The 27,735-nt window shown below is 47.1% G+C and overlaps 5 protein-coding genes and 1 long non-coding RNA gene across 7 annotated transcripts; 3 read left to right on the top strand and 3 right to left on the bottom strand.

Moving 5' to 3' along the window:
- Nucleotides 1-91: 91 nt before the first annotated feature.
- On the top strand, nucleotides 92-5,618 carry COQ5 (coenzyme Q5, methyltransferase). Its single transcript, XM_042828649.1, has 7 exons — nucleotides 92-242; nucleotides 612-761; nucleotides 1,065-1,289; nucleotides 2,793-2,899; nucleotides 4,528-4,616; nucleotides 4,814-4,922; nucleotides 5,040-5,618. The coding sequence occupies exons 1-7, from the start codon at nucleotides 92-94 to the stop codon at nucleotides 5,142-5,144; spliced, it is 936 nt and encodes a 311-aa protein (XP_042684583.1). The 3' UTR covers nucleotides 5,145-5,618.
- Nucleotides 5,619-6,249: 631 nt separating this feature from the next.
- LOC122165545 (dynein light chain 1, cytoplasmic) lies at nucleotides 6,250-7,863 on the bottom strand. Its single transcript, XM_042828653.1, has 3 exons — nucleotides 7,810-7,863; nucleotides 7,511-7,648; nucleotides 6,250-6,628 (listed from the first exon to the last, which is right to left on the bottom strand). Exons 2-3 carry the CDS (start codon nucleotides 7,640-7,642, stop codon nucleotides 6,491-6,493), a joined length of 270 nt encoding a protein of 89 aa, XP_042684587.1. The 5' UTR covers nucleotides 7,643-7,648; nucleotides 7,810-7,863; the 3' UTR covers nucleotides 6,250-6,490.
- A 2,918-nt stretch (nucleotides 7,864-10,781) lies between these two features.
- Nucleotides 10,782-12,115, bottom strand: GATC (glutamyl-tRNA amidotransferase subunit C). The gene is made up of 4 exons (XM_042829075.1): nucleotides 11,933-12,115; nucleotides 11,688-11,854; nucleotides 11,471-11,574; nucleotides 10,782-11,121 (listed from the first exon to the last, which is right to left on the bottom strand). Exons 1-4 carry the CDS (start codon nucleotides 12,113-12,115, stop codon nucleotides 11,066-11,068), a joined length of 510 nt encoding a protein of 169 aa, XP_042685009.1. The 3' UTR covers nucleotides 10,782-11,065.
- TRIAP1 (TP53 regulated inhibitor of apoptosis 1) lies at nucleotides 12,070-13,086 on the top strand. Its single transcript, XM_042828654.1, has 2 exons — nucleotides 12,070-12,260; nucleotides 12,449-13,086. The coding sequence occupies exons 1-2, from the start codon at nucleotides 12,114-12,116 to the stop codon at nucleotides 12,530-12,532; spliced, it is 231 nt and encodes a 76-aa protein (XP_042684588.1). The 5' UTR covers nucleotides 12,070-12,113; the 3' UTR covers nucleotides 12,533-13,086.
- Nucleotides 13,087-14,693: 1,607 nt separating this feature from the next.
- Nucleotides 14,694-15,924, bottom strand: LOC122165543 (cytochrome c oxidase subunit 6A2, mitochondrial). The gene is made up of 3 exons (XM_042828650.1): nucleotides 15,810-15,924; nucleotides 15,466-15,605; nucleotides 14,694-14,950 (listed from the first exon to the last, which is right to left on the bottom strand). Exons 1-3 carry the CDS (start codon nucleotides 15,907-15,909, stop codon nucleotides 14,864-14,866), a joined length of 327 nt encoding a protein of 108 aa, XP_042684584.1. The 5' UTR covers nucleotides 15,910-15,924; the 3' UTR covers nucleotides 14,694-14,863.
- Nucleotides 15,925-15,985: 61 nt separating this feature from the next.
- Nucleotides 15,986-27,352, top strand: LOC122165547. 2 transcript variants are annotated; one of them, XR_006170541.1, is made up of 5 exons: nucleotides 15,986-16,061; nucleotides 21,533-21,669; nucleotides 22,020-22,145; nucleotides 26,742-26,941; nucleotides 27,050-27,352. It is a non-coding gene; the product is annotated as an uncharacterized LOC122165547 (long non-coding RNA). The 2 variants fall into 2 exon arrangements; XR_006170540.1 differs by lacking the exon at nucleotides 15,986-16,061 and adding an exon at nucleotides 19,254-19,429.
- Nucleotides 27,353-27,735: the final 383 nt, after the last annotated feature.

The raw sequence follows: 27,735 nt of genomic DNA, 5'->3' as shown, positions 1-27,735 counted from the left end.
CTAAGGGAGTGGTGCCGGGCCGGGGCAGCCGGGCGGACCGAGCGCCGGTAGGACCCCGCGCGGTGGCAGAGTGGCGGACGCGCCCTCCAAGATGGCGGCGGGGCTGAGGCCGGGCCGCGCGCTGCTCTCCCGCCGCCGCGGGGCTCTCTGCGCGCTACTCTGCGCCGCCCGGGGGTTGGCAGCCCGGCCGGAGACACATTTCGGCTTCCAGAACGTGACGGAGGCGGAGCGGAGGGAGAAAAGTGAGGGCGGCAGCGCCGGGGCCGGACAACAGTCTGGGGGGGCTTAGGGCCTCGCGGGGCTGGGGGGGCTCGGTGTGCGGCGTCGTCCCCACTCGTTTCATCCCCGCTCATTTTATTTCCACTCATTTCATCTCCGCGGAGCCACAGAAGGGTTACGGGAATAGACGCTGTTCCTCCAGAGAGACCTTTGTGGCTCAGCAAGGTCAATGGGATCCTCTCGTTTTCTCGGTATAAGGAATTCTCGGGTGAACTTTCCCAGTTCAGCACGGTGCCAGACCTCCCCAAGGAGAGAAGAGTTTCTCCCGTCTGGTTTCCACGGGGCCGATTTTAAGTCGGTCGCATCTCATCCTCACACCTCTCTCTTTGCAGTTTACCAGGTGTTTGAAAACGTGGCCGAGAAATACGATATAATGAATGACTCGATGTCCCTGGGGATCCATCGGGTGTGGAAGGACATCCTCGTGCACAAAATGAATCCTTCCCCAGGAACGCTCCTTGTGGATGTTGCTGGTGGAACAGGTAAACGCTCCTGTAGTTCTGTATGACCACGTCACTGTAAGGCTCTGAAGTTACCGTGGTAGTGCCATGATACGCTACCAGAAACTTTCCTTTTGCAGGAAGATGTGGAAATGTTTGCTTTTAGTATGTTCCCTTTACTTAAATACATACTTACATACTTCTATTTGCATACATGCTATATGTGTAATGTGTATGTGCTGAGTTTGATGTTCAAAGCTTTATGTTCCAATTTCATGGAGTTTCAGTATTTCCAAGTTGAGAAAACATTCTAAAAAACATCTCCTTCTTCTCAAACCATTGCAGGTGACATTGCCTTTCGATTCCTTAATTACGTTCGTTCCGTACGAGAACGGCAGCTCCAGCAGAAGCTTAAGCACCACCAGAATTTGTCGTGGCAGGAAATTTCTAAGAGTTACCAGGAGGAAAAAAATAATCCACTGGGGGATTCCCAGGTTGTGGTTTGTGACATTAACAAAGAAATGTTAAAAGCTGGGAAGCAGAAAGCGCAGCATCTCGGCTACTCTGAAGGTAAGTCATGCTTTGGACCGTTTCAGTAACATGGTTGATAGAATTTGACGAGTGATAGCCTTCAGGTAGTCACCACTTTGGGATTTAAAATATATAGCCATGGTTTATACCAAAGCTGTGCTTGAAAATTAGAAATTTAAAAAAATTAATAACAGATTCTCAAAATGGGTGTTTAGATTTCCACTTCCTTTCTCTGTAGAATGCAGCTTTAGAAACTCAGTTGTCTTCCTGTTGCCTGGGTTGTCCCCCTGTGCCACAATTCTGACTTCCTCTCTTTCACTCCCTCGTTCAGCACATACCCACTGGGTGTGTCCTGCCTTCTGCTCTTCATGTGATTCCCCCTTCTGCCATGGAACTCATTTCTGAGCTCATTTGCTCGTTGTCCAAGGTCTGACATTTGCCCAATTTCAAGGAGCGTAGTTTTTCTCTCACTCTTCTCCCATGTACACATTTCTGCATTCATATCTGCCAACAGTGGTGGCTGCGCGTGCTGAGAAGAAACACGAGTGCTTCACAATGGCTGGTGCCAGCAGGAGTGGTAGGGTGCACTGCATGCACCCAGATCTTGTTTGCCACCAGCGGTCCCTGTCATCTCTCCCCTTACAAACTTCTGCCCTGTGATTTTATTGCAGTGTATTCTGAGGGACATTTTGCTGTTGCTTAAAACCTGTTCTTGATGCTCACTTTTTGTCTTTCCAGACTGCCGGGGTTTAAATAAAGCTAATATTTGCTTAATAATGTTGCATGCTCCTTTGCTTACAGTATTTTCTACAACTGTTAACATATTGACTTCATAAAAATGAAATTTGAATGCTTCCTGGCAACAACTCAGGTTTTCTGTTGTTCTCTGTGCCTGTTTCTAGCATACTGTCCTTTGAAACTGCTGCTCTCCAGTGCAGAAAGCTCCTGGTTGCTTGTTTTTTTTTAGTTTATTGTTATTGTTCTGCATCACAGTCACCAAAAAGTGACCTTAAAAACTGTTAATTCTAAATTAAGCAGCCTTATTTATAGTACAAATAACCCAAACATCTAATGGTGCACAGATGGTCCTTGGGGTTTGGGAAACAACACGGCTGCAGCAGGGTCACAAGTTGAGTGCTGATGGAGTGTGGGGTTTTTTTATGTTCCTCAATCAATGGAAACTTTCTAGCAAAAAAATTTTAAGTGTTAGAAGCCAGTTTGTGTCACTTTCCACTTCAGTGCAAAATTTGGGTGAAATCTTTCTGGCAGACCAAAACCCTGTGAGTGGAAGGCATTCACATGCACACAGAGGAATGCTTTGGCTGCTATGCTACAATACAGGGCATCGAGAGATTTGTGAGTGAAGGCAAAGATGTTGTTGTTTCGCTCCGGCAGAAAGGCAAAATGGAAGCACTGCTTTTCAATAGCAATTTATTAATAATCACTTCCTTCTGGATTAGGGAAGTTCTGTTTGTTTTGGAGTAGTCTGAGGAGCAGGAGTGATGGGAAGTCTGTTCAGGATGTTCTTTGTTTTTATCTTAGGTTTGTCCTGGGTGCTTGGGAATGCTGAAGAGCTGCCCTTCGATGATGACAAGTTTGATGTTTACACAATTGCCTTTGGAATAAGAAATGTCACTCGCATTGATTTGGTAAGTTGCTACAGCATTTACTGGCACAAAGTCCTTTTAGTCCATCTGATGTTTTTGTGGTTCTAGCAGAGGAAGCCAAGGAGGAACACCTTTAGATAAAGAAATGGCTTTGTCTACTCCCAAGACACTTAATATAAGTGACGTGTAGTGTGCAGTGTGTTTGAACAAGGAATGCAATAAAATGCCCCACCTTTGTTATAAGAACTTAGATTTATACCATTTGCAGCCAATCTTTCCAGCTTGGCAAGCCCTGCAATCTCTTCCTAAGGCAAAAAGGGCTGAATGCTATATTCCCCACCTTTTCTTAACCGATGACACTGCAGTCTACACGTCCCAAAACTTCCTGAAGCACCTGATCTGTATCACGCCTCTGGTGCAGGAAGCATCTGACCCACTGTTGTTTCCCTGCTTGAGCCAGCAGAGCTCCCAGAGAAGAAAGTATGAAGCAGCAGGTTGATGTAACCTGCTCAGCCCACTTCTGCTCAGTGTCTTTACAGTTTGCCATAAAAAACAAGTACAGTTTTAATTAGTGAGAGTGGTACTCTGCAACTCTAAGTACAACTCTAGATACAACTCTGAGTTGTATCTGCCTTTGGGAACACGGGCTGTCATGTGGATGAAGACAGCTCAGAGCACCCGTGTCTAGTTAGATCAGTTGCCTGTGTTCTGGAGGAGCATGTTACAGACCTTGGCAAAGCTCCTTCCGTGGAAGGTGCAGCGTTCAGATCCAGAGCACCTTGAAAAGTCTGCCCTTGAACTTACCTTAATGCAGTAACCTTTCACAGTGCTTCATCTGCACCCTTGGAAGCAAAGCTCAGTAGCTCGTATTTCTTTGAGGAAACCAGGTGCAGCAGTCTGGTAGCGTGACTCCTTGGAGAGCTGATACAAACACACTCAAGCCTCTGTTTCTGTTCCTGCCATATATGTGTACTGTTCATATTTTGATGTCGTTTCCTTGGGAGAATGACAGTTGGAGCCAGTGAGACGTAAAACCTGCAGAGGCTGTGGAGCACAGTTTTGTTGTATTCTTGGTGGAAAAGACACAGAGTTATCAGTGTAACTTCTTGGTGGTTCTTGTAATGCTTCTTGGTGTTTCCTTTGGTTATCTTGTTTTGAATACGGGATGGAATTTTCTAAGTGGCTAAATATTCTCTTCTTCCCTTTCCCTCCTTCCTGTTCTCACACATTATTCCTCCAAAACCTAGAATCATTTCTTTGATTCTCTGGTGTGTCTTGCAGTTGAACAAAGCCTTTTGATTAAAAGTATTTGTATTACTCTTCTCGTTTTCATTTTATTCTAGTTGAGTCACCTCCTTTCCAGATTTGGTCTGTAATTACAGGAGCTCTGTTGGCAAATGTTGATCAACTTAAGTGTAGGAAAAAAGAGAAGAAAAATTGCTTTCCTAATATAGTTTAATCTTAAAGCCTGGTATAAATCTATTTATGCAACAGTCAGAGTGTTCTGGGTTTTGAGGGTCTTGCAATGCTTCCCTACAAGTAAAAATCAGACACTGCCAGTCAGGATTGTCTTTACTGCCCTCAGCTGATCACTGAATTGCTGTTACGTGCATGGTAACAGACAGGTGCTGTCCTACAGAAACAAACTCAGTTTGTCTGCTTTGTCTCAGGCACTTCAGGAGGCCTATCGTGTGCTGAAGCCAGGAGGGAGATTTCTCTGCCTTGAATTTAGTCATGTCAGCAACCCTCTTCTTTCCAGGTAGGAACATGGTGACACCTTATGCCATGCCATAAGACTCTTCCATGCACTCACATTAAGAGATGGAGATGCTTTGGGCCTTTTCATTGTGCATTTAAATCAAATTCAGACTGCAGAGTGATAAAGATACCAACTTTTGGAGAGGACTGATTTTAGATTCGTTTGTACTGATACGTATTTGCTGTCTGTCTTTGCAGGCTCTATGATCTGTACAGCTTCCAGGTCATCCCTGTTCTGGGTGAGGTTATTGCTGGTGACTGGAAGTCTTACCAGTATCTTGTGGAGAGCATCCGGCGCTTCCCCCCCCCAGGTAAGGCAGCATTTCTCTGCATGCACCAACGTGCAGAATTGCTTCCAAAATAATCGTGGTGGCAGCGGGCTTGTAGGCGTCCAGGTGGTTGTAATGATGGAACTGTTACTTTTCAGGAGGAGCTGAAGGCAATGATAGAAGATGCAGGGTTTTTAAAAGTGGATTATCAGAACTTGAACTCCGGCATTGTTGCCATTCACTCAGGTTTCAAACTGTGAGTCTGCTATGTAGTGAAACACAGCAAGTATGACTTTCCTCAGGGATCTGAAAGCCCTGCAACTGTAACGTGTGCAGCAGATATTTGCTCAGCAGTCAGATCCAGAAGGACATCGGTTACTTTTTTTCCCTCAAGAGACCTGAGGGTGAAGTGAATTCTGTGGCCAGTTTCTTACCCTTGAATTTCCCTTCCAAGTGCATAGAGAATGTGGACAAAACTGAGCAGTGCCAATGAATGGGGCAGCTTCAGTCACACTGCTGTGGATACAGACTGTCTAGTCTTCAAATAAGATTTCTCCTTTCTCTTACTGAGGTTCAAGGAGGCTACTGTAGCAACAAGAAGTAACTTGGATTTATTAAATCTGTTAAAGCTCTGATTGTCTTTCAGCCATATGGACCTTAATGGACTTTTCTGTGTTCTTCTGCCTTCTTTCAAACAAATGAAAAGCTTGTAGAATAAAACAGCTCTCCATCAACTACTTTTCACTTAACTTGGTATTTTTATCTTTCTAAAAGAGAGGAGATTTTTCAGAGAATAACTGCATAACTATTCCAAAATCAGACTACGTATGCTCACCTACATGTGAAGTCTTCCCCTCTGTCAATTCTAGATGTATAATCTCTACATGAAAACACCACACCTTTCTTTCTGTTCCTTAAACTAAACTGTTGAAGATGTGGTGCTGCTGTTGCAGGCTGCAGGGATAAAGAAAACTAAAAACCCCTCAAAACAAAACTAGAGGATGTACGAAGTGACAGCTGTGTAATGTAAGCACATGAAAAACCCTGTGTTCTGAAGGCCAAAAAGGGCAATTGCTCTTAGCTCAGCGCTTCACACGAGATCAGCAAAGCAGCTCCACAGCTTGCATGGGAGGTTATGCCTACTGAAAAAGACTCAAAACACAGACTCTTTTTTTCTACTTTCTCTCAGGAAAAACAATCTTTCCTCGTATTCTTTCTTAGTGATGGATGATCTACTCATAGATAACTCGGCACTCACATGCTGTGCATTTAGGAGAAAAACTGTGTGGATGTTCCTTTAGAGAGGAATAGAGTTCAATGCAAGCACTAAGACAGCAGAAGGGTAGATAGAAATCTTCCAGGATGAACTGTTCCATTAGTTTTATTAGCAAATAAGCTTTGTTTTGAAAGAAAATAAATATGAGGAAGACACCTTTATAGCCACAATGAAAATACCAGCTACTACAGAGAAATCCCTGATCATGAACAATACAACACAAGACCTGGAGATGGAGGTCTGTGTCCTCAGCAAGGCTGAGGGTAGCAGGCTGCTTGGCTTGGCAGTGCAGTCCTGCAGCCACACTCAGTGCCACTGAGAGCCCGTGGTTTAACCAGACTTGAAGAGAAGAATAGCAACTTGGCCGAGGTAGAAGTAGATGAAGTGTTTGGTCTCATGAGTCACGTAGCTGCCAAAGTTCCTTCCCACGATGCAGTGCCAAGTAGGATTGTATTTCTTGTCAAATTCCTACAGAAGAGAGAACTACAAATTTAGCATTTCTTATGAGAACTGGCCTAACACTTCTGTTTTGGCACTGATCTGTCACTTCTTAGCAAGTACCGCATTCTGAAGATAGCAATTAAGGAGCAGCATATGCTCTTAAGTGCAGGGATCATCTGTTGTCTTATAACTATCTGCTGCTTACTTTAAAAAAGCTCACCAGGAATAAGACTGAAATCTGGTTGCTTCCTCCAAAGCCACGCTTCACTGCTCGTTCTGAATCTGTGCAGATTATTTTAACTTCATTAGCTGTTCTTATCAGCAAGGATGCTGAAAGGACTCTGAAATATTCTTTGCCCAAATCTTTACACCAGTGCCATGAGAACATTTTTTCTACCCATCATACCAGGAGCCTGCTATGAGATTATTTAAAACTCATCAGTGCAATCCTAGTCTGAGCAGAACCTTCCAGCTGGTGGCTGTGTGCTGCAGTGCCTGTCCACAGCAGTAAGAGCGTGCAGCAGTTTGTCTTCTGCTCAGCTCAGTCAGGCTCCAAGTAGGAGGCAGAAAATGTGACACACTGTAAGGAACGACCCATCTGTTCTGCTTTAGTGAGAACAGTTTGTCCTGCGTGCGGTGGGAAGGAAAGCCGAAGGGTGACAAGGTCAGCAAAGCAGCCCTTCTCAAATAGGTTCGTTTGGATGGGGAGGCAATGGAAATAAAAGCTTAAAGTACTGCGAGAGAAAGGCAGAAGGACCAGAGAAGTCCATGCAAAGGCGAGGAAAGCGATCTCAGCCTTCAAGAAAGCCCAGCTCGGGGAGCCGGTATCTCTGGAACTCGTTCCTCGAGCGCTGCTCGCCCAGCAGCATTCCCCCCGTCGGTGTCACACACAGCACCGCAGCGCTTTACCTTCTTGATGTGCGCCGCGATGTCCTTCTCGATGTTATACTTCTCCAGTGCCTGCGTAGCGCACTCCACGGAGTCCTGCTGCATCTCCTCCGACATGTCGGCGTTCTTGATCACCGCTTTTCGGTCACTCATGGTTGCCTGCAGCGGGCACGGAACCCGGAGCTGGAGGTGCAGCCGCGCGCTTACGCGCACATCGCCGTTCCCCTCCCACCCCAGCAGCCCCCCGTCCCGTTCCGGCAGTCCTCCCCCCGCCCCGCCGCCGCCGTCGCCCCGCACTCTCCGTGCCCGGACCCGCTCACCGATGCGGGCGCTGCGGACCGGCGCCGATCGGAGCTGCCGCCTGCACGCCGCTCCCGGCGCACGCCTCCGCTCCCGCAGCCCCGCCCCGAGCTCCACCTCCTCCGCGCTGCCCGCCTGCCATTGGCTGCGGCCCCGCCTCCCCGAACTCTCATTGGCCAGCCGGCGGAGCTCCTCTCGGATTTTATTCCGGCGTTTTCTTTCCGCCCGGCATGCCGCGTGTCCGCGTCCGTTCCCATAGCGACGGGCGGGGCGGCGGGAGGGCGCCCGCTCCGAAGCTCGGGAACCGCGCTCCATCGATCTTCACATTAATGTGCCTATTTTCAGTTTTTGGTTGTCTTTCTGACCGACCGACCTCTGATAAAAGCCTTTTGCCCACGTCTACGGAGATCGATCAGGTCCGGCTCTAAAATCGGCTCCTTTAACGAGCGGAACCCATCGGGTCCAAGTTTGATGTCAGGCAGTTTGGCAGCCATCGCCATCTCTGCGCCGTTCTGACTGAGCGCAGCAGTGAGGAGGCAGAAGGAGCCCTGCTGCTGACAGCCTGAAAAGCTTTGGGGTCCTGGGGCCACAGTGTGCAATGAATGCACAGAGCGCCAGCAATGGCTCCGTGCGTATGGCAGAAATGAGGCACTGAAGTGTCTGCCCTGTGCCTGCGGTGACCTTCAGAACCAGCCGTGGGCTCTGAGGAGGCGGTGTTTGGTAGCTGCAGGCACATTTCTGTGCTTTTATTAAGAACTGGTTTGCTGAAGGAGCAATGTGATGACAGCTGCAAGAACTGTCTGTGGGTGAGACGTGGGGCTGCACAAACACGAAAGCCAGAGATACGTGGCTTTAAAGAAACACTGTACAGCTTTTCCTGTTGATCAGGAATGTGAAAGCGCGTTTCCCTCAGGCCAGAACTGCAGGGGAAGGCAGAACATACATGCAAGGAGATGGCAGCTGGAGCAGAGGACGTGCCAGAGATGTTGGGCAGGGGATGGTGCCTGTCAAGAGACTCCTGCTGCAGGTGGAGGTTGGACAGCCAGCACTGTTCAGCCGAGGTTTCTTTTCTTTTTTTTTGCTCTGTGTTGAATACGTATCAGAATGACGCTTTTCCTGGGGCTCCCAGTTTCTACCAAAACTTCAAATAATAATTATTAACAATAGAACACCCTCAGTTTTTGTGTTTCCATACAACTGAAGAAATCTCTGCCTTGAAATGTCTTTGTAAACATAGCATCTATCTGCCAGGGCATCTAGCCCAGTGTTATGTTACAGATCTGCATAGCTGTGGAGAAAACATAGCAGGTGTAAGTCAAACCAGCTCCATGGTCTCCAAGGGAACCGGAATAGCTATAGCAGCTCAGAATATGGCTTCCTTTCTTTCTTTTTTTAACCAAAAAGACTTTTCTCTTTTGGCTGTGGTAATCCACTGAGAAAAAACAGTTGTTTTACAGGTTTGTATTATGTTGGCCTCACTTTTGTTTTTGTTGTTTTTTTTTTCTCAATTGTATGTAGCACAATGGTGTAAGGATGTGAGCCAGGGGCGCCTCCTCTCCTCTGGGTGCAGCCCACCCCGGTGGAGCTCAGCCATCCCACAGGGCAGCACCACCTCATTACATGGAGTTGAGGCACCAATCAACGCATGCTGCCCCACAGGCACCTCGTCCACCCTGTGCAAGGGTTCCTGAAGTGCAGGTTGTGGGGATCTGAGTCAGGGCTGTAATTCCCTTATTAGCAGGGACATTGTAACAAACCCCTTCATTAAGGAAATAGATGCTTTCAACTTGTAAGACAGTTTGAGGCTGCAGGGAACAAGCATTAGGCAGTCTGTCCTCTCACCAGGGTGTGTGGTTAAGGGAGCAGCAGAGAATTGGAAGCTTTAAGCTCAGCCCGTGCTGCACGGGGAACGTGGGATCATCTTGGTCCAAATTGCTTTGATTGCTGCCTTATGATACACTGGGCTGCTGGCTCCTGCGGCCATGCTGTTCAACTCCTCTCCCTTTCTTTATGTAAATAATGTCCCCATTCCCTCTGACAGGGAAAAGACGACAGCCAACATGGACAGAACACACAGGGATTTCTCAGGGTGGGAATTCTCTGCTAACGTGTGTGCGTCATATGGTGCACCTTGAAGTCTGTCCTTGTGATTTATATACAAACACAACCTGGTTTACAGTTTGCAGGGTCGGATTCTTGACAAGTCTGACACAAGCTCTAATTTTCAAGCTTTGCAGTGAATTTGACAGTCAGAAAGAGACTTAGTTTATTAATTAAGTCTTGTTTGTAGGGATGTAGAATATAGAGTCCATAGGAGAAACAATTACAATTATGGCTGTTTAGCATCTCCTCTACCAAGCATCACATGCACAAAGCTGCTGTTGTTCATTATACAGAAATGCAGAGAAGCAAAGTGGGAGTAATTTTTTTTCCTGCAATCAGATACAGAACACGCATTGTGTGGACGACACTGAATTCTGATCTGAGGAGGAGTTTCTGCCCTCGAGGAGTTTGTGCCAGGAGCTGTGGAAGACCCTGCTGTCCTGGCACATCTCAAGAGCCACAAGAGCAGACTTAAAACTGCTGACCAGCAGTATTCCATTACAACAACTTCAAGGGTCTTTTCTAGCACTTCTTCAGAAATTTCACTGTGGCTCAGCATGTCGTGATCTTTTTTAGTGCGTGGCATTATAGCCGGAGGAAATAAATCTGGATCCTTAAATCTGTATTTGGAGGGGCACCACATGGGAAGAAAAAGATTGGTTTTAAGCCTTTAAGTCCAGTTACTGTGGCCTGGAAATGAATGGTCTGGGCTATTTGGTTCTGGTTTGCTGAAGCATTCTTCAAATGTGTCACTGCCTTTCCTCAACAAGCTTGACCTTACCTTGTCTCTGATTTGTACAGGTTCAGTGAGGAAGCTTCTCAGCCAGCTGAGAAATGTTGGATACAACTTTCCCTTGTTTTCCTAACAAATTAGCTCAATAAAACTATCTGTTTTAACCTTCAGTTTTTAATGTTCTCTTTAAAGCCCTTAAGCCATTCAGGAATATAAAATACATAAAATATGCTTTGATATATGGAAGCACTTGTCATGCTGCCTTCCAGTTTCATGAACATCAAGTATTTCAGCACCAAGAGAATTTACAGAAGGATGGGACAGAAAGTTTAGCAGAGCAAGTGTTCTGTGGATCCAAATTCATGCTGGGGTATTTCAGTTGTGACCACACAAAACAGTTTTCCCAAATAAAATACGGACATGGCATTTGAGTTCTCTCACTACGAACCCTTCAGGACAGTATCTCGTTCTTCCAGCTCTGGTAAAGGGATGTTACCTGGGAGAAAACAGAGTTGTGTGAGACCAGCTGTCAGTGAGCAGTGCAGCTTAATGCAACAGTGCTACTCCAGTTCATCCTGAGCGCATGCAGACAGTCTGAATTTGTGAGCACGTAAGGAAAGTCAGGAAGTTCTGTTTGGCTTCCTGTAAGCAGTGATGTGCAGAAGAGCTGCAAGGTAACATTAAACTGCTTTTGGCTCAACAGCTTGCAGTGTGCCCCAGGTTTTGTGTTTGTTAGCACAGATGACTGCAGTCATTCCTTACTTTGGAAAGCAATTTGTGATGGCAGGTGACGCTCCTCAGGTTAACTCAAGCACAATACAAAGGTTCTATAAAGAAGGCAGTACCTGGTGGGGCTACGAAATATTCCTCTACTTTCTCTCTGGCGTTTTTCAGCAGCTCTGCCGTGCAGCTGCCCTCTGTAACGTCATCTTCCCGGAGATACAGACACCTGAGGACAGCGGCCAGGGGTCGGTGCGCTGCGCAGAGGGCCGGATGCGAACGTGGGCGACTCCCAGCACCAAGGCGCCCGACGGCCGCACAGCGCAGAGCCGCGGCCCTTACCTGTCCTCCAGCACCGAGTCCATCGGCTCGACTCCCTCCGTGTTCACCTCCCGCAGCCGCTCAGCGAACCGCACCGCCTCCCGCAGCCGCTCAACGCCCTCGGCATCGCGGAAGTCCACCAGGGCCAGGCGCTCCAGGTGGTCGAGAACCTCCACCGTGACGCCGTCCTGCAACAGAGCGGAGACCGGGCTGCTCAAACCGTTACCGCCCCCAGCGGAGCGGCGCGGCCCCGGGAGCTGCCCGACCTGCGGGGGCGGCGCGGAGCTCGCAGTGACCGCCCCGCGTCCGAGGGCTCGCACCGTCCCGCCCCGCAGCCACCGGCACAAGCCCAACACCCGCATCGCGCGCCACCGGAAGCGGCTCGTGATGTCATCGACACGCGCCGGAAGTGCGTCGGAACGGTGGCGGAGGGGCCGTGCCGCCGCCATGAACAGCGTAGGGGAGGCGTGCACCGAGCTGAAGCGCGAGTACGACCAGTGCTTCAACCGCTGGTTCGCCGAGAAGTTCCTCAAGGGCGAGAACGACGGGGACCCCTGCGGGCAGCTCTTCAAGCGCTACCAGCTCTGCGTGCAGGTGCGGGCCCTGCGGAGCCGCCGCCTGCACGGACTTCAGCGTCCGTAACGTTAGGAGCCCACCCGGGGCAGACCTGGGGCTGCTATTTCTAGATGATGGTTTGAACCGAAACTTTTGTTTCTCAGCACTGTAAAGCGCTGTCTGAAACACGCTTCCAACATAACTTGTTTTGTTCTTGTTCTTTCCAGAAAGCGATCAAGGAGAAGGACATACCCATCGAAGGGCTGGAGTTCATGGGCCCGAGCAAAGGGAAAGCTGAAAATTCCTCTTGACTTCAGCTGACTGGAGGGAGTCATTAATACGAGCCTGTGGGCTGAGAACAGTGACCAGCCAGCAGCCGGGACGCACCTGGATAGCGTTTTGCTAAGCTGCTTCCTCTCTGTAGCATTCTAGGAAGTGGGGTGTTTTCTATGCTTGTAAAAACAAACTGCCACGAACCAAAAGACTTCATGATGTGCTACCTGCTGCCTCCTTTCCAATGAATTGTGGTGGTGGTTCGGCTTATAACAGTGCAGAAAGATGATTTAAGTAACTTCTATCGAATGTACTTTGTAATGGGAGATGTTGAACTTATAGTTAATCTCTGACCCATTTCTCTTGCTTATTTATATAACACTTGGAGGTGTTTAACAAGAAGGTTGATTTACTTTGCCTCATCTCTGTGGTGCTGAATTTGGGTGGAAGAAGTCTGGTTTATATGATCCCAAAAGACGAGGGGCTAAAGCATTGATTTTGCCATTAACAGAGATAGTGTAAAAGCACTTTTGCTGGACTTGCAATAACTGAAATGAAATAAATATAACAAGTTACATTTTGTTCAAGTGGATAAGTGTCTGGTAGCGTCTGATTATGACCTCCAAGAGGAACAAAGGCAGCCTGTAACAGAAGTGAAGGAACGGTTAATGCAGAGCCCACTTTCTTCGGCCTTTTCTGAGGTACTGAAGTAATCCTGAATTTGAATTCTTGCTCCTTTGGTGTAATGTGTTACTGCAGTAGAACTGCACAGGCCTGGCCATCTTTGTACACGCTACCAATGGAGCACCGGGTTGTCTACAACTACTGTTACATTTTTCATTGAGATAATCAAAGTGTGTGTTGAATGAGAACAGTGGTGAACTGAAGTTTTACAGCTGATAAGTTAAAAGCCCCAGCAGCTTGTCCTGCCTCACCTCACCTGCTTACGAAGCTGCTCCTGGACTGTGTGCACTTCACACCTTGTAAAGCAAACTAAAGGTACTGTCGGTCTTAATGCGTTGGCTCGTAAACTGCAGAAATTCCAAGTAAGTTATTCAGCAATTTGGTAGTGGATGCTGAAAGAGTGAGATGGTTGGCTGATGTGCCAGACGCCCCATCTGAGTGTTTGTGTCACTCCTGTGCAACTTGACTGAGTAGCAGGCACTTTGTTTTTTCCTAAAATGAGTATCTGAAATTCTCTTCCTTTGAATGTAGAAAAGTAAAGGAGGCTTCTCAGCAAAAAGAATAGGATGGTGTTTATTTTCCCATCTAATTGTGAAGTTGTTAGGAATTACCCTTGTCCTCTCCAAGTATTTTCTACTTGGTCCACCACAATATTATAGCAACAAAGGTTCTTTCACTCCTGCAGATCTTGCAACAGTTAGAGAGAAAGGGTGCAGGAGGAGAAGCACGAGCTCAGGACTCACCCATGTCATCCCATGGCCCTGTGAGCACTGTGGCAGGAATGGGCAGAGCTGTCCCCTCTACATCAACACAGATAAAAGAGACAATCTATGCTGGGGACAAAACAGGAGTAAATTTCTTAATTTTCTTGGAATTACAGTGAGGGGAAAATGGAGAACGCCACGCTCCTTGGCTCTTAGACGCTACCTGAAGGGCAACTCGGGTTTTACTTCTTTATTTTTTTAATTAAGAAGTTAGGAGTTCTCAAACATAAGTGCTGGCCTGTCTACCCCACAGCTTCTAAGTAATAACTGCGAGCAATTAGAGGTTTGAGGCTTGTGCAGCTCAGAAACTGCAGCACTGGGGATCGTTGTGCCCCATGCCCTCAGCAACAGCAGTAGCTCCAGCACGGTCACATAGCCTGCATTAACCACACTCCTCACATGCATGAGGCAGCTGGCAAAACAGCCTGTGCAGAAATCAAGTGTAGCACTTACAGAGTAAGCTGTTAATGCTTACTGCTGGGTCACTCAGTATAAATGGAACTGAATTTATAATATTAGACTAATAGCCGTTCATCTGCATGTGGGATAACAAGTATCAGTTAAACCAGACAAAATCCATTATTTGATTTTATATCCTTTGTGATGGATGTGTGACTTGTTAGCATTACCAGATATGGGAGCAGGTATTAACACTCAGTCAAAGCCCCCTGTTTCTGTGCTGGGGAAGGTTCAACGCTAAAATTAGGAATTTTTAAGGAGTCACAGATTAATAAAAAAGTCAGAGCCTAAATTCAGGCTTGGAACTGTTTATTTAAAGGACTTCTACAGAAATACTGGTGGAGACCAGACCACCATTCAACTTGACTGTAGAAGGAATGCAGATCTTCTTAAGTGATGGTTCCCACAGAACAGCCTGGTCCAAACACAAGAAGAGCCAAAGTTGTGGCTGTGGTTGAGATTTTAGTTTTCATCTTCATAACCGGTTGGGAGAGCATTTGTACGAGGGTTATGGAATAGAGTTTTGTTCCCATCACCCCAGGGAAAAGGCTGTTGGAGGAAAGAAGGAAAATAAGCCTTTAGCAATTAACTGAAGGAGCATAGCAAAAATGGACTCAACACCAAACACAGACTCCAGCTTAAGCAAGCTGGTAGCACTCCCAGGCTGTACAAAACTAGAGATGAAAAAATCTCCATTAGCTGACAGCTGTTGTCTCCAAACAGCAAAGTCACTGCTGTCATTTGGACATCCACTGTGCTGTGCCATGAGGACCCCTGCTACGAGAGGCTGGGATCAGCTGTTAACGTGCAATCTGTATTAGCCAGAGGTAAACACAGCATCTCTACACCTGAGATGTTGTTCTGGGAGACATCACCAAGGCTACCTGGGGCTGGGAGATGCACGGTGGTACCAGAGCTGCCAGACACTGCTGAGCTGGGAGCAAAGCCGCGAGTTAAAAGCACGGCTGTACACACAGCACCTTGCTCAGCAGATGCCTGTGCTCCTCCAATTTGAAACTCTGGGCACTCGGAGCTCACAGAACACAGCAGGTAAACAAATGCACCTTAGTGCGGATGCGGAGATGAGAGTAGCGGATGAACTCGGGCCGCTCGTGCTTGTGCTGTGCCTTCAGGTAGCAGTTCAGCATACAGACACCGACCGCAGGCAGCGCCACGACGAAGCTCAGCGTCTTCCACAGGCGGGCTGGAGGCGGTACGGAACACAGCAACAGTGACTGTCCGCGTCACGGCGGGACCCGAGGGCACGTTAAGTGTTAACACGTGAACGGGGCCGCAGCGCTGGCCCCTGCCAGCCCCCAAAGGGCACCCCGGGGGCAGCACGTCCCGGCCCGGCGCAGAGGGCAGCGGCGCGATGCGAACCCGCGCTACGCCCCCTCGTCCCCGTTACCTCCGCCGCCTTCGTGCGCCACCGCGGCCGCCATGCTCCGGGCAGGCACTGAGCCGGGAGCGGCGGGCAGCAGCCGGGACAGCCCTCTGAGCGCCGCCATGTCCTCAGCGTCCGGAGCGCCCTCCGGAACCGGAAATGACGTCACTGCAGCGGGACGGAGCACGCGCAGTGTTCCGCCACCGCCTGCCTGACCTTGAGCTGCGGCACGCTTCTGCGCATGCGTTGTCGCAGGGCGGGAGGATCTTTAGTCACGTGAGCATCCTCGCGCTAAGTCGCTGAAGGGTGGTGAAGGGGCGCCATTTTGGTGCTGAGGGGTGATGCTGATGTGTTGCTGTTGGAGGCTTAGGGTGTTGCTGTGTGAGCTCTGGAGCTGTGAGGATGGGATTGGAGAGCCCTGGAAAGAGGATGGGAAGGGGCCCTCGATTGAGGCTGTGCATAAGCAGTGGCAGTCAGTGCAGAGCAGTGAGGAAAGGAGCCAGCTTTAGGAGGTGTGGGCATAGGGCTGGCTGGGCTGGGGCACAGAGGAGGCTGCAGTGAGGCTGTGGCTGATGTGAACTCATCCTGGGTACTGCAGGTCAGCACAGGGTGGAATTGGTGTTCAGGCTGATCTCCAAGCAGAAGAAGGGAAGGTAACCATGCATGGCACTGTGTGCAAATGAAACGTAGAGGAGGAACGTTTCCTAGTGTTCTGTGGCTGAGATTCAGAGTCTGTGCTCAGTGCAGGCAGCTTCAGAGATGCTCCTTGCGTCCTGGGTAACGTTCCCTGCCAGTGAGGTGATTGCACTGCTGTATTTTGATTGCTTTTAGGCAACATCAAGAGGACATCTGTTGTGTTTCTTAAGGTTTTTGTTTGTTTGTTTACAGGTATGTATTAGGGACCAATGTTCTCACTGGGATATAAAAGTTATGTTGGTCATAACAGTAAAAGTATGCCTGTAATTAAATGTATTTTTGTAGCCACTGGTATATTTTTAATTATGTGGATTCCTGGGATAATTCTGCTGACAACATCTTTTGGATCAACAAAACATCTCCAGAAGAACTCTTCATGGTAATTAATTTGCAAATGTCTGGATCCTATTTGACTGTGGTTCTTACTGGAGCCTGGCAATAGCCTGTTTGACCTTTGGTAGAAGCCAGGTTGATGGAGGGCACAGTCAGAGCAGCAGCCTGCGAAGCTCCAGAGGGCTCATGGAGAACAACTAAAAAGGGTTCCTGTCTGTCCTCCCCTGGGTGTGCTGCTGGTTTCATTACTTTCTGATTTAAAATAGTACTTCCTCAAGCTTTATCATCCCTACAAATAATCTCTATCTTGGGCATGTCAGGAGACTAATGGGTCTGATTCACCTCTTCTTTAAACGTGGTATAAATGGGGAGTGACTACTTAAATATACAAAAGATTCCATATGAAAAATCTTCTTGTGGATAAGAAAAGCCAGGCAGGTATTTGAAGAAAGCAAGCTATTCTAAAGAGAGAATTGTGAGGGATGTTCTGCTAACAGTTCTGAATGAAACATGCTGAACTGTGCAATACGTACTGGTTGTTATCACCACGATGACTGCATCTATCATGACAGCATGTGTCTTTATGAAGGTGTGGGGAAAATACTGGTGAGCAAACAGGCAGCTCTGCCATCGACTCTGGCTGCCTCTGATCACTGAGAACCGCTGTTTGGACTCACTTTTATACACTGTTTCCTTACAGAAGAGACTTAGGCCATTTTCTTGTCTTGCTTTTCCCAGCTGCGGTGCTGGGTAGCAGGGAAAAGAGGACGTGGGTAGCAATACGAATCTCGGGGTGAAATGTGATACGTGAAAGCCTTCGATACTGTCAGCTGGAGTTGAAGCCTCTGGGAGCAATGCCGGGCTGGCCCGCCTGGTGGCAAACTGCTGTCACTGGCAGCGCCTCTCTGCTGAGCAAGTTGGGAAACAACGAGCACGCTCACTGGGATTTCAGGCTGTAATCTCATCTCTCTGCGTTCTGAGGCTTTCAGCGGCCTGCTCATCCCTCTACAATAGCAATGCTTCCTGCATCAGATATTGACGGGGCACTGCCATAACGAATGCGGAGTTCGAGCTGCAGAGATAGTGCCCGTGTCTCAAACTTCACAGAGTTCCTGGGGGGGGTTCTTCATCTTCTCCCTGTAGTTCTGCGACAGCGGAAATCAATATTCTGCCATCTGTAAATTCTTTGTTCCCCTTTTCACCAGGGCTTTATCAGCTTTGTAAGTGAAGGGGGGCCGGGGGGGGGGGGGGGGGAGGGCGTTTAGAGGGCCATTGTCCCTTCTCTAGGGAATGATCTAGAAGTACTATGCAAATCTTCATTTGAAGACTCTGGGAACCGGGGGAGGGCTTTAGCTGAGAGCTCAGTAGGAGGGGAGCTCAGTGTCCCTGCTCGCACACTCCTGCTTACTGCGAGTAGCTGGGAAGAGTTTTTTGAACTGGCAGAACAGACGTTTTGTGCTTTGTGCGCTTCTGTGAGGCTTTGCTGTCCTCCTGCTTTGTGCTTTTTTTCCCTGCCCTCCTTTCAAACTTTTTGCAAAAAATTGGGAAGGGGGGGGAGATCGAGGAGTTACTGTTACTGATTATGAGGTCAGGAGGGTGCAGCACCCCTCCTGCCTGCCTTCCTTGCGCGTTGATCTGGAGCCTCCTACCAGGCAGTGGTGCAGCTGCAGTGTGCTAGTCTGAGTTGCGTGTCAGCATAGCCTGACTGCTGGCACTGCGTTAGCATAGAGCACAGACCCGGTTTCAGTGAGCAAACGGTTCAGCTGGTAAGGAATAGTGGAGTGAAATAGTTTGCAGTTCTCAAATTAGCACATTGTAGCCAGGTCTTAAAAAGCCCTCTCTTACTGGGGCAAAGACTCGCAGCCCAGTACCTGCTTTATGAAACCCTGCAGTCTGTCCTGGCATGGCTTAATGCTGTGTGTCACCTGTTTTGTATTAGGAGAGGATCACACTAACTGCCAGCTTCCTGGAAACTGCGTAGGGTCCTGCTTAGGCCTCTTGGAAAGGGAAATACCCCTGCTGCACAGACACGAGGGAGAACAGGGCGGGGGGAGGAGGGAAGCATGGATTCAAATCTGGGCATTTTGGGGTTTATGCATGTTAAAGGCCGTCACGGACTTTTTACTTTTCTCACCTTCTTTTTCATGGCAGTAGCTCTGTTTATTTTCACTGCTTATTTTCAAACGTGGAGGGGTTTTTGTGTTCCAACAAACTCAAAAAGAATGACTTTCTCCAGGGCTGTCATTGTTTCAGTGTAATGCTGTTCTCTATGTTCATCCAAGAAGATGCAGCCTTTTCAAAAATCTCACCGGAGATTTTTGAACGGAGGTCTCCATACCACAAGGCCTGGTTCTCTTAGCTTCCACATATCCAGTGCTACGTAAGCCTACCAGTTTGTTCTGCAAGGACTTTACTGCTTGTTGGAGGGTGTATTGCAGGCGTCCTCTTGTGCCCAGCTGGGTCTAAATTCACTCTTTTTTTTTTCCTTCATGTGTAACTCCGGAGTGACTCAGCTGACTTCAACGAATGCCCTGTGGAACTGTGCTAGCTGGAAACCAGCCTCACTCCTGCAAGGGATGCAGCTACCTGTGCACGCTTCCGTGTACCATATCCGTGTAGGTGCTTTTCCAAGTACACTTGTTTGCATGTGGGCCAGCGCCTGAACGCACATTCTGCTCACCCGCTCTTCCCATATGCATGCAAACACACGCATTCTCAAGTGCACGCATCCATTCCCTTTCTCTCATACACGTTTACGCATATACACAGACCTTTTTGAAAGCTCCTGTTTTCAGAAAGGTTTTATTTATAGGTCCTGCCTGGTTGTGAATGTGAAAGGGAGAAAGCCCCTCAGAGGGGGCCTTTCATGTGTAAATCAGCCCAGGCTGAGAGCATTGGGGTCACTGAGAGGAGGATTTCTCTCTTAATTACTCAGAGAGAAAGCAGGCAGGGGACTTTCTCAAACTAATAGGGTTGTTCTCTGCTGGGGAAAGCAGCTTGAAACGCCCAATTGCATCAGACTTCGGGTTCTGAATCACAGGACTCCTCTTCCAGTTACAGAGCTTATGTGTATGTGGCACTAAAAACAAGTCAGCTTCCAAACCAGCTTTCTTATTAAAGATGGTTATGTTCAGTCTGATAACTCTGCGTTCTGTGGAGGCTGTCTGCAAAGTAGAAAAATGTTGTTTGGAGATTAGTGCCATGAAAGGGGCTCTGAACTTGGTCTTAAAATCAGCACTGAGTTCCCAGTTCAGCCATAGAGGGCCTTTGTGGCCTTTGACAAGAGGCTGCCCTGTGCCTAGCTGTGAAACAGCATCATCTTTCCAGAATGGGGCTGTTGAGAACAAAAGATATGGATTGTGATGCTCTTGGTTTTCGGGCTGAGTTCTAAGGTGACTCTGCATGTCTGAAGAGGTCGGTCTTTTTCTTGGAATGCAGTGCAAGCATGTGGATTTCCCTGCTGAAGTTTCGTGGTTGCTGTTCATCCATCAACACAAAATCGAATCTGGAAATCCATTGCAGAGGCAAAGCATTCCCCAGTTGTGACAGAAACCAGCCAGTTCTTTACAGGAACCACAGGACCTGCTTGTGCAACCACGAGACAGCATGAAATGCAGCTGCAAAATGCAGCTGTCAGCAGTTGCAGGGAAGAGATCACTTGTGCAGTGGTGTGCAAGTGCACGCAAGCGGATTTGCATTTATTTATTTATTCAGCTTCAATTAAGGTTACACCGTGTCATTTGTAGCTGCTTTTCATATGGTCTCTGGCTTTCTGGATTGGAAATAAATGCTTTGAGAGGTAAATGTCCCCAACCTGTGCCACAACCCTCCTGGAGCCCCAGTGCAGGGCTCTTGAAGCTGCATTAGGTCAGCTTGCCTGGGAAGGCCGAGGTTGGAGGCCCTGAGCACCTGTTTGAGGAGCGGTGGGGGCCAGCAGCCTGAAGTGCCTGCAGAGGTCAGGGAGAAATGAATGGGTCATTTCTTTTGCAAATGAAGAGCTCCAGCCTGGAGCAGCCTTAGCAGGGCCCAGCATGTGGGTCCAGGCTGTTCCTTTTATGAGCTGATGGAAATGGGGCCCGAAAGGACTTTCCTGATAAGAGTTCTGTCGCAGCCTTTGTTATCTTTGCCTCCCTCAGCATGCTGTGGCCATAGAATATGGACTGGGGGTTATCCTGGCTACCAGCATGGTCAGGAGGATGCAGGCTTCATGGCAGCAGAGGAAACCAAAGGCTGCAGGGTATCCTTATTGCCATTCCACTAGGAAAATCTTGTGTTAAGATGTAGAACACATGTTTCTCTCTGTGTTAGTGCTCCTTCTCATCCAATCTAAGGGCTGCTTTAAAGTAATGCACTTAACTGAGCATCAGGGATTTAAAAGCCTTGATTCTCTTCTTTCTGATGGTAAATTTTCACTTACTTTGACAAGTCCTATGAATACCTGATGCATCATTTTCCCTGTAAAACACTGAATAATAGGAGTATCTTTTTCTTAGAGGTGTTGAGAATTTGGGATCCTTCATGTATGCATGTGTGCTGTTAAGTAGCATGCTCTTATTGGTGGCCATAGTTATGTCATATGTTGTAGTTATGGTCATAGTTACTGGTTTTGTCTGCTTTTTGTGCAACAATGTTAATTCTTTCGATGTGTTGGTTTGGAATTCCCCTGACAGCAGACAAACAATGTCAGTTCTGTCCTTCCATTTGCTTTTGCTTTGCAGACCACCGTGGAACTTTTTTTTGCTGTGACATTGTAATGGGAGGTGGAGACACCTCGAGGAGAAGGTCGAAACAGACAGCAGCAGTTGCAGGCAGTAATGTCTGTCTATGACTGGAGAAAATCCAGCCCCAATTACAGGTTTGTATGATCTCTGTATGCCATCTTCACTACGTACAGGTATTTAAGGCAAGACATGACACGGAAATAGCTGCTTCCCCTGTAGCAGCTCCAGGAACAGCTTTCTATTATTGTGGAGCAGGGGAGGGTGAGGGTTTTAAGGGAAGGTGGCTAAGGTCACAGTAGCTATGCTCTGGGTTTTTCCTTGCTGCTGTGGTGCTACAGCCAGGGCCTGAGGCAAGCAGCTAAGAGTTAGAGAAGTCATGGGGCTTATGCTGAAGATAAAAACAAACTTAAGCTTAGACTTTATTTTTTGACCTCTGCTGTATGTGAAGGATTGTTTTTATGGCTTTATTTTCATTTTCCTTTAGAAATGTCAGGAAGACTCTCCATGTTTCAGATCTGTTTTGGTACATTTTCACTTCATGATGCTGAGTACTGATGCTCTCAGGAGGTTGCAGAAAAAGGACGTAAAACCATAATAAGTTTTCAGAGAGGTAAACACGCTCTTTATTTCTTAGAAACGTCAGCCAGGCTGTAAGTGGTGCTGAAAGAGAAGATGGATGTTTCTGAGGGCTTGGGGACAGTTTTGTGTTTGGGGTAAGGCTGAGGTTAGCCATGGCGCCTGCATCCAGGCAGTAATTTGACAGCAGACATGGGCACACAGTAATGCAGTCTCTGAAAATCTCCGAAACCTGCTGAGTTATTGTGAGCTGGAGGAGCTTTTTCTGCTTGTGGGCACATGAGTCTGCCTGCCTCACATTGTGAACGCAAAACTGAGACGTAAAGGAGGCTGGCAGATATTGCAGAACGCTGATGGAAGGGGGGACAGGGCAGAAGAAATGATAAAAGTTTGTAGATAAAGGGCTTGGTGCTAGTTGTGAATTCCTATCAGGTAACTGGTCTTCAAATGGAAGCATTTGTTAAGTAAAGTGATGATTTAAGGTGGGAGTTGGATAAATATCTGCAAAGGTTTTTGAACCCTGTTTGCAGTGTGATTGTGGGATATGCTAATAGAGAAAGCAGTTTTACTTGCTACCTAGGTCTTTTATTTGTTTATGTATCTAAAATACACAGAGCAGGCAGTGTGTATGATACCACTGAAAGAGGGAAGCAGGTAACACTATGGGGTGTGGGCACATAATATCCCACAGATAATCCTGTCTGCAAAGAAGGCATGTGAATTTCCTTCTGGTAACCCCCTGCCCCCCTACCATCCTGTGAGCATCACTGCTGGGTTATTTGGGGCCTTGTACCTGGCTGCTGGCTTGTGTCCCCTGTTCCACAGACCCACTCCTGTTCCACCATGGACAATGCAACCTGCTTTATGCATATTGGCTTTCTTGGATGCTGTGTGTCTTTTTTCCTTTTACTGGGGCTTAGGTAACTTGATGTAGTTGTAGGCTGTCCTTGGCAGTACCTGCAGTCTGTGGCTGAAGTGATGCCTTCCACAGAGCACAGCCAGCAGCTCCTCTTGTCAGTGCATATAGTGCATATCCCTTCTTTGTGCCTGTCAGTGCTCTGCTGGAGAACATAACAGGCTCTGCCCGGCAGGTCTGGGGCAGTTCCCCACACAGGCACACCCTGATTTCCTACCACAGCTCTGCTGTTCCACAGGATTGTAGCAGTTTGAGATTGGTGCTTTATTTCAGATGTTTTTTTAACTTTTGAGAGTCTGTTGGTGAGCCTTGAATCATTCCCATGCTTCAGCCTTGTGTGTTAATTTCCAAGGACGCTCAAGCTGCTGATAGATGTGTGCAGAAACAACCTTCGACCATTCCTGTAAATCACTGTATTCTTCATCAATTTCATTCCGGGCTTTTCCTTAAACTGGACGCAGGACAATGGACACCAGCAGGCACGGCTCCCAGTGACTGGGTTATTGTCACATATCCAAAAGCCTGGTGGGAGGAGCAGACATCAGGTCTGAATTCATCCTGCCGGGGAGATTCGGCTGAGAGAGGAGGAAAAGAAGGTCAGAGGAGGCTCCAAGGAAACGGCTTTGGTTTAAAACGTTTCATTAATTTTTTCACACTGGAAATATAAAGTGCAGAAATACAATTGCTTGGCAGAGAAACCACATTTATTAAGTCCTGTATACATTCAGTACTCTATACAGAAGGAGACAAAATATCTCCCTGACCAACTTAGCAGAATTACAGGTCCCTGTCGTATATGTGACTTCTTTTTTTGCTTCCCAAAATAGCTCACATAACCTGGAGCTGTTTTTTATCATTGATAAATGTATTGATAAAGAATGTTCTTTTTCTAGCAAACCATTGCTCTCTTCTGTAGTCACACAGTCTTTCAGAGCAGCCTACCTTTATCTAGGCAGTGTATCAGTGTCAGTCCAGCTGGGAACACTACCAGGATACTCTCCTCATATTGTTTCCCTTCCCCTCTGTGTCTGCCTTTGATTTTTCCTGTTGTAACTCTATAAGATAATCACAGCCAACCTTTTCGAAAGGGTTATTCTTCTCCCTGTTGATTTGACAAGCTTCTTTTTGGGAAGATATTTTGCACCTGCCACTTGAGCTTTGTAACCTCGGGATGTTCTGCCTCATGCAGGCAGCGCTGGGAGTTTGGGTTCGTGCACATACCTGCAAGAGATAGCCAATGCAGGGTTACAGCAAATGTCACCAGTTGGAAGGCAGGAAAGGAGCTGCCAGTAAGTCTCATCTGCTTTCTTCTTTTGGGGCATAATTTGGCCAAAAAACTGAGCAGTCAAAATGTCACAGATGTATGCGGATGGGTTTCTCCTGGGAAGCCAGGATTACTTTACGTTTATTTTTTAAATGATAGGCGAAAAACTTGGAGGGGTTTTGTTATTACATGCCAGTGGTAATTTAAAAATTATTCTGGCTCTGAAAGAAATGTTTCCCAGCAGATTGCCAAAACAAAAGCATGCACACAATGCCCTACAAAAAGGTCAGTCCTGTCCAGGCTCTGAAACACCTGAAGTACACACTGTCAGCCTTTCGCACTGCCAACCCCTGTGGTACATTTGTACCCAGGCTCTTGTCAGCACTTCACATAATTTTTATGTTCTTTACTGACTGTGCTGGGCAGCGTGTTGTCAGGCCCTGCATGCATCAGCCAACTCTGCAAGCTCCTGCAGGTCCAGCTGCATGTGTTCAAGGTCTGCTCTGATATGGTGGGTGTATCCTGGGACCAGAGTGCTGAGAGAAGCCTGCTGGGGGCTCTCTGCTTTCCTTGAGAGCTGTGACACAGAGCTGTCCTTGTCTGGGGGTAGGCTGTAGGTGTGTCCAAGTGTCACCCTTCCTGATTCTGACTTGCTGACTTGACTTTCTGCCTTGGCCTCGAATCAGCAGGCTTGTTTGATGCTTCTTGGACTCCTGGTTAGACTTGGTTAGTCTTACCAGACCTGCTCCACTCTTGTTTCTGCACTCTGCCTACTGCTGAGGTCTCTGCCTGCCCTGCTGTCACAGTGTGCCAGGCTTCTCTTGTGCTCCTCTGCAGCTCCCACACTGCTCTGCTCCCAGCATTGACCTCAGCCTCCCTGCAAAGCATCTCTATCTGGAAAGTTAGAGAGCAAGTGGGCAGGAGTACAGGAGATGCTGGGAGACCATGCTGGTTTATTGCTATGACAAATAAAAGAAACGTTGCATTAGTTTTGCCTTCCATGTTTTCCAACTTCTTAAAAAGACAAACCCCAAATTGGGTCTGTTGGCAAGGGCTTGGAATGCTAAGCAAACAGCCGGCAGGAGGAGCTCTCAAGACATTTTGCTTGATCAGTTTTTGGACAGTCCTAGCGGTATATTTTAAGGGCATCACTTTAGAGGCACTTTCTTGCAGAAAAACTGACTTAATTGAGCTGCTTCAGTGACTTTTATTTTACATATTTGTAATTCCTCCACACCCCCATTTTCTCAGGTCCCTTCTTTCATTGTGATGTCTCTCTCAGTCATTGATTGAGAAACTTACTATTCATGAAAACATTAGGGATCATTTTGGTTCCTGGAAGGAGGCAGATGGGTTTTTTAACTTCCAAGAAAGCTAATGAACAGCATCCTAACCACGGAGTAAAGAATTCCTAAGCAATCCTTATCTCTGAGTAGAAAGATATCAAGGAAAGATAACAATTTGGATTCCTTACACCCTATGAGGGAACCTCTAAGCAAAGGAGCTCTGCAATGCATCAGTACCACTCTGAGTGTTCAGCTGACAAAGTTCTTCAAATAGCTCTGTCTCCTGGTATACAGTTGATCTTTTTCTTCTGTAAGAAACAACAGTCATTGGAGGAACAGGAGGACAACAGTCATACTCTGTGTTCCCCCTGCTTCTTAAATCCAGACCCAAACTGAGTGGGTCCTGTAGCCACGCCTCTGCACCACCTCTAAAAACAAATCCAGATTATTGTTTTTTCTTTCCTATGATGGACTTTTTTTGTAAGTCTGGCCTTTGTTTAGTTATCCAAACGGGAGCTAAGTGCCTTCTGGTCTTGAATATTGCTGTAATAATTATTTGGAATGCACTAGAAACTATTGTAATGCATATCAGTGCAAGTTAAGTCAATAGAGATTCTTCAAATTTATCCTGGTGTTCAGAGAATGGAATTCATGCACTTCAATTTACAGCTTATCAGATTTAATGAATTCACAGTGATCTTTTATGTTCTTGTTTACACATTTTCTTCCTATTCAACCATAATGTATGTGATTTGGAAAATGCAGAGCTGAAAGGCAGTGTATGGGTCAGATATGTCCCACGGAGCACAGCGCTGTGCTTCGGATTTCAATCACGTTTGCAAAGCCTCTGTGCAGAAGTGCTACTTTCTGACTCCCTTGATGCACAGAAATCCAGCTTGATTTTTCAGAACTCTCTTTGCATTCTGGAAGCTAGAAAAGTGTACTGATGAACAGAAATGATGTTCTTTAGAGTCATTAGATGATAATTATTAAGAGAAATTCTTTATTTTATTTTTTGAAGGTGATTTTTCAATGTAGTGCCATATTTTAGTTTGAAGGCTGGTAAATTGGAAACCATTGGATCTACCTTTTCTATTACTCTGATATTTGGAAGTCATTTAGTACGTCACCAAGAAAACCTCACATAAACCTTCCTTTTCCCAGGATATCAGCATACCATCTGAAGGTTATCCCACTGTGGTTCATTCTGTTCAGGGTTTGAAGGACAAAAGGATCACATTGATTTCCATGATGTTTAAGGCTAAACACGTGAAACCATGTTCTCACCTGGACATTATTTCTCCCTGACTTTACGAAACGTGACAACTTGAAAATGCTCCATCTGATCAATTGTAAACATTCAGGTAATTCCTATTATTACTGTGGGAGAGTATCACTACTCTGGGAAAACAGTAGAAACCAACATGGAAAAATGAGGTAGCAGCAGTAATTTAGATATCACTCATTTGCAGATCAAGTGATTGGGCAGTAGCACTCATTTGTGTTCCTGGCATACCAATACATTTTTTCTCCTCTCTGAGAACTGGAGTTATCACATCACTGAAAGATCTGTGGCTGGACAAATAATACAGAGCTTGTATGCAATCTGTGCAAAACTGAAGGAAAACAGATCTGAAGTTCAGAATGGAGGAAAGGATGGTGGACATGCAACAACAGCAGGAGTGAAGGTATGCATGGAAATGCTGATAGTGACCTTGAGAGGAGGTAGATGGGGCACTGTGCTGCTGTTGTAGGAGGGAATGAAGGATTCTCAAGGAGAGTAGGAAGAGGATTCCTGAAGGGGAGAAGTATTGGCATCACACCAACCTGTGTGCAGCCTGCTTGTGAGCATGTGTGTGCTTCAGGTGTTAGAGGGGAGGCTGAGAGAGGGCTTTGGAAAGGTGGCACATGAGGCATCTGTGAAGCAGGGGGGAGTGTTAAAAAATGAGAGAGGCCCTTAGAGTAAAGGGAAGTGGGGTGAGACTGGATTTGTTCTGAGGATTTGTAAAAATGGGGGAGAGGATAGCCCGTGGTGGGCTCGAGGAAGGTGAGTGTCCTGGCTTCACAGGGCCCAGCTTTTAAGTACTGCCTTAATGCTGTTGAAAAACAAAGGAGCCTTAATGGCTTTCAAGTACTGCTCTATTTTCTAAACTCATTA

The sequence above is a fragment of the Centrocercus urophasianus genome, unplaced genomic scaffold, assembly GCF_019232065.1.
Source record: "Centrocercus urophasianus isolate 14NV4802_14NV808 unplaced genomic scaffold, USGS_Curo_1.0 seq_30, whole genome shotgun sequence".
Taxonomy (NCBI): domain Eukaryota; kingdom Metazoa; phylum Chordata; class Aves; order Galliformes; family Phasianidae; genus Centrocercus; species Centrocercus urophasianus.
The sequence above is the reverse complement of the archived record's forward strand: the minus strand, read 5'-3'. Positions and strand labels throughout refer to the sequence as shown.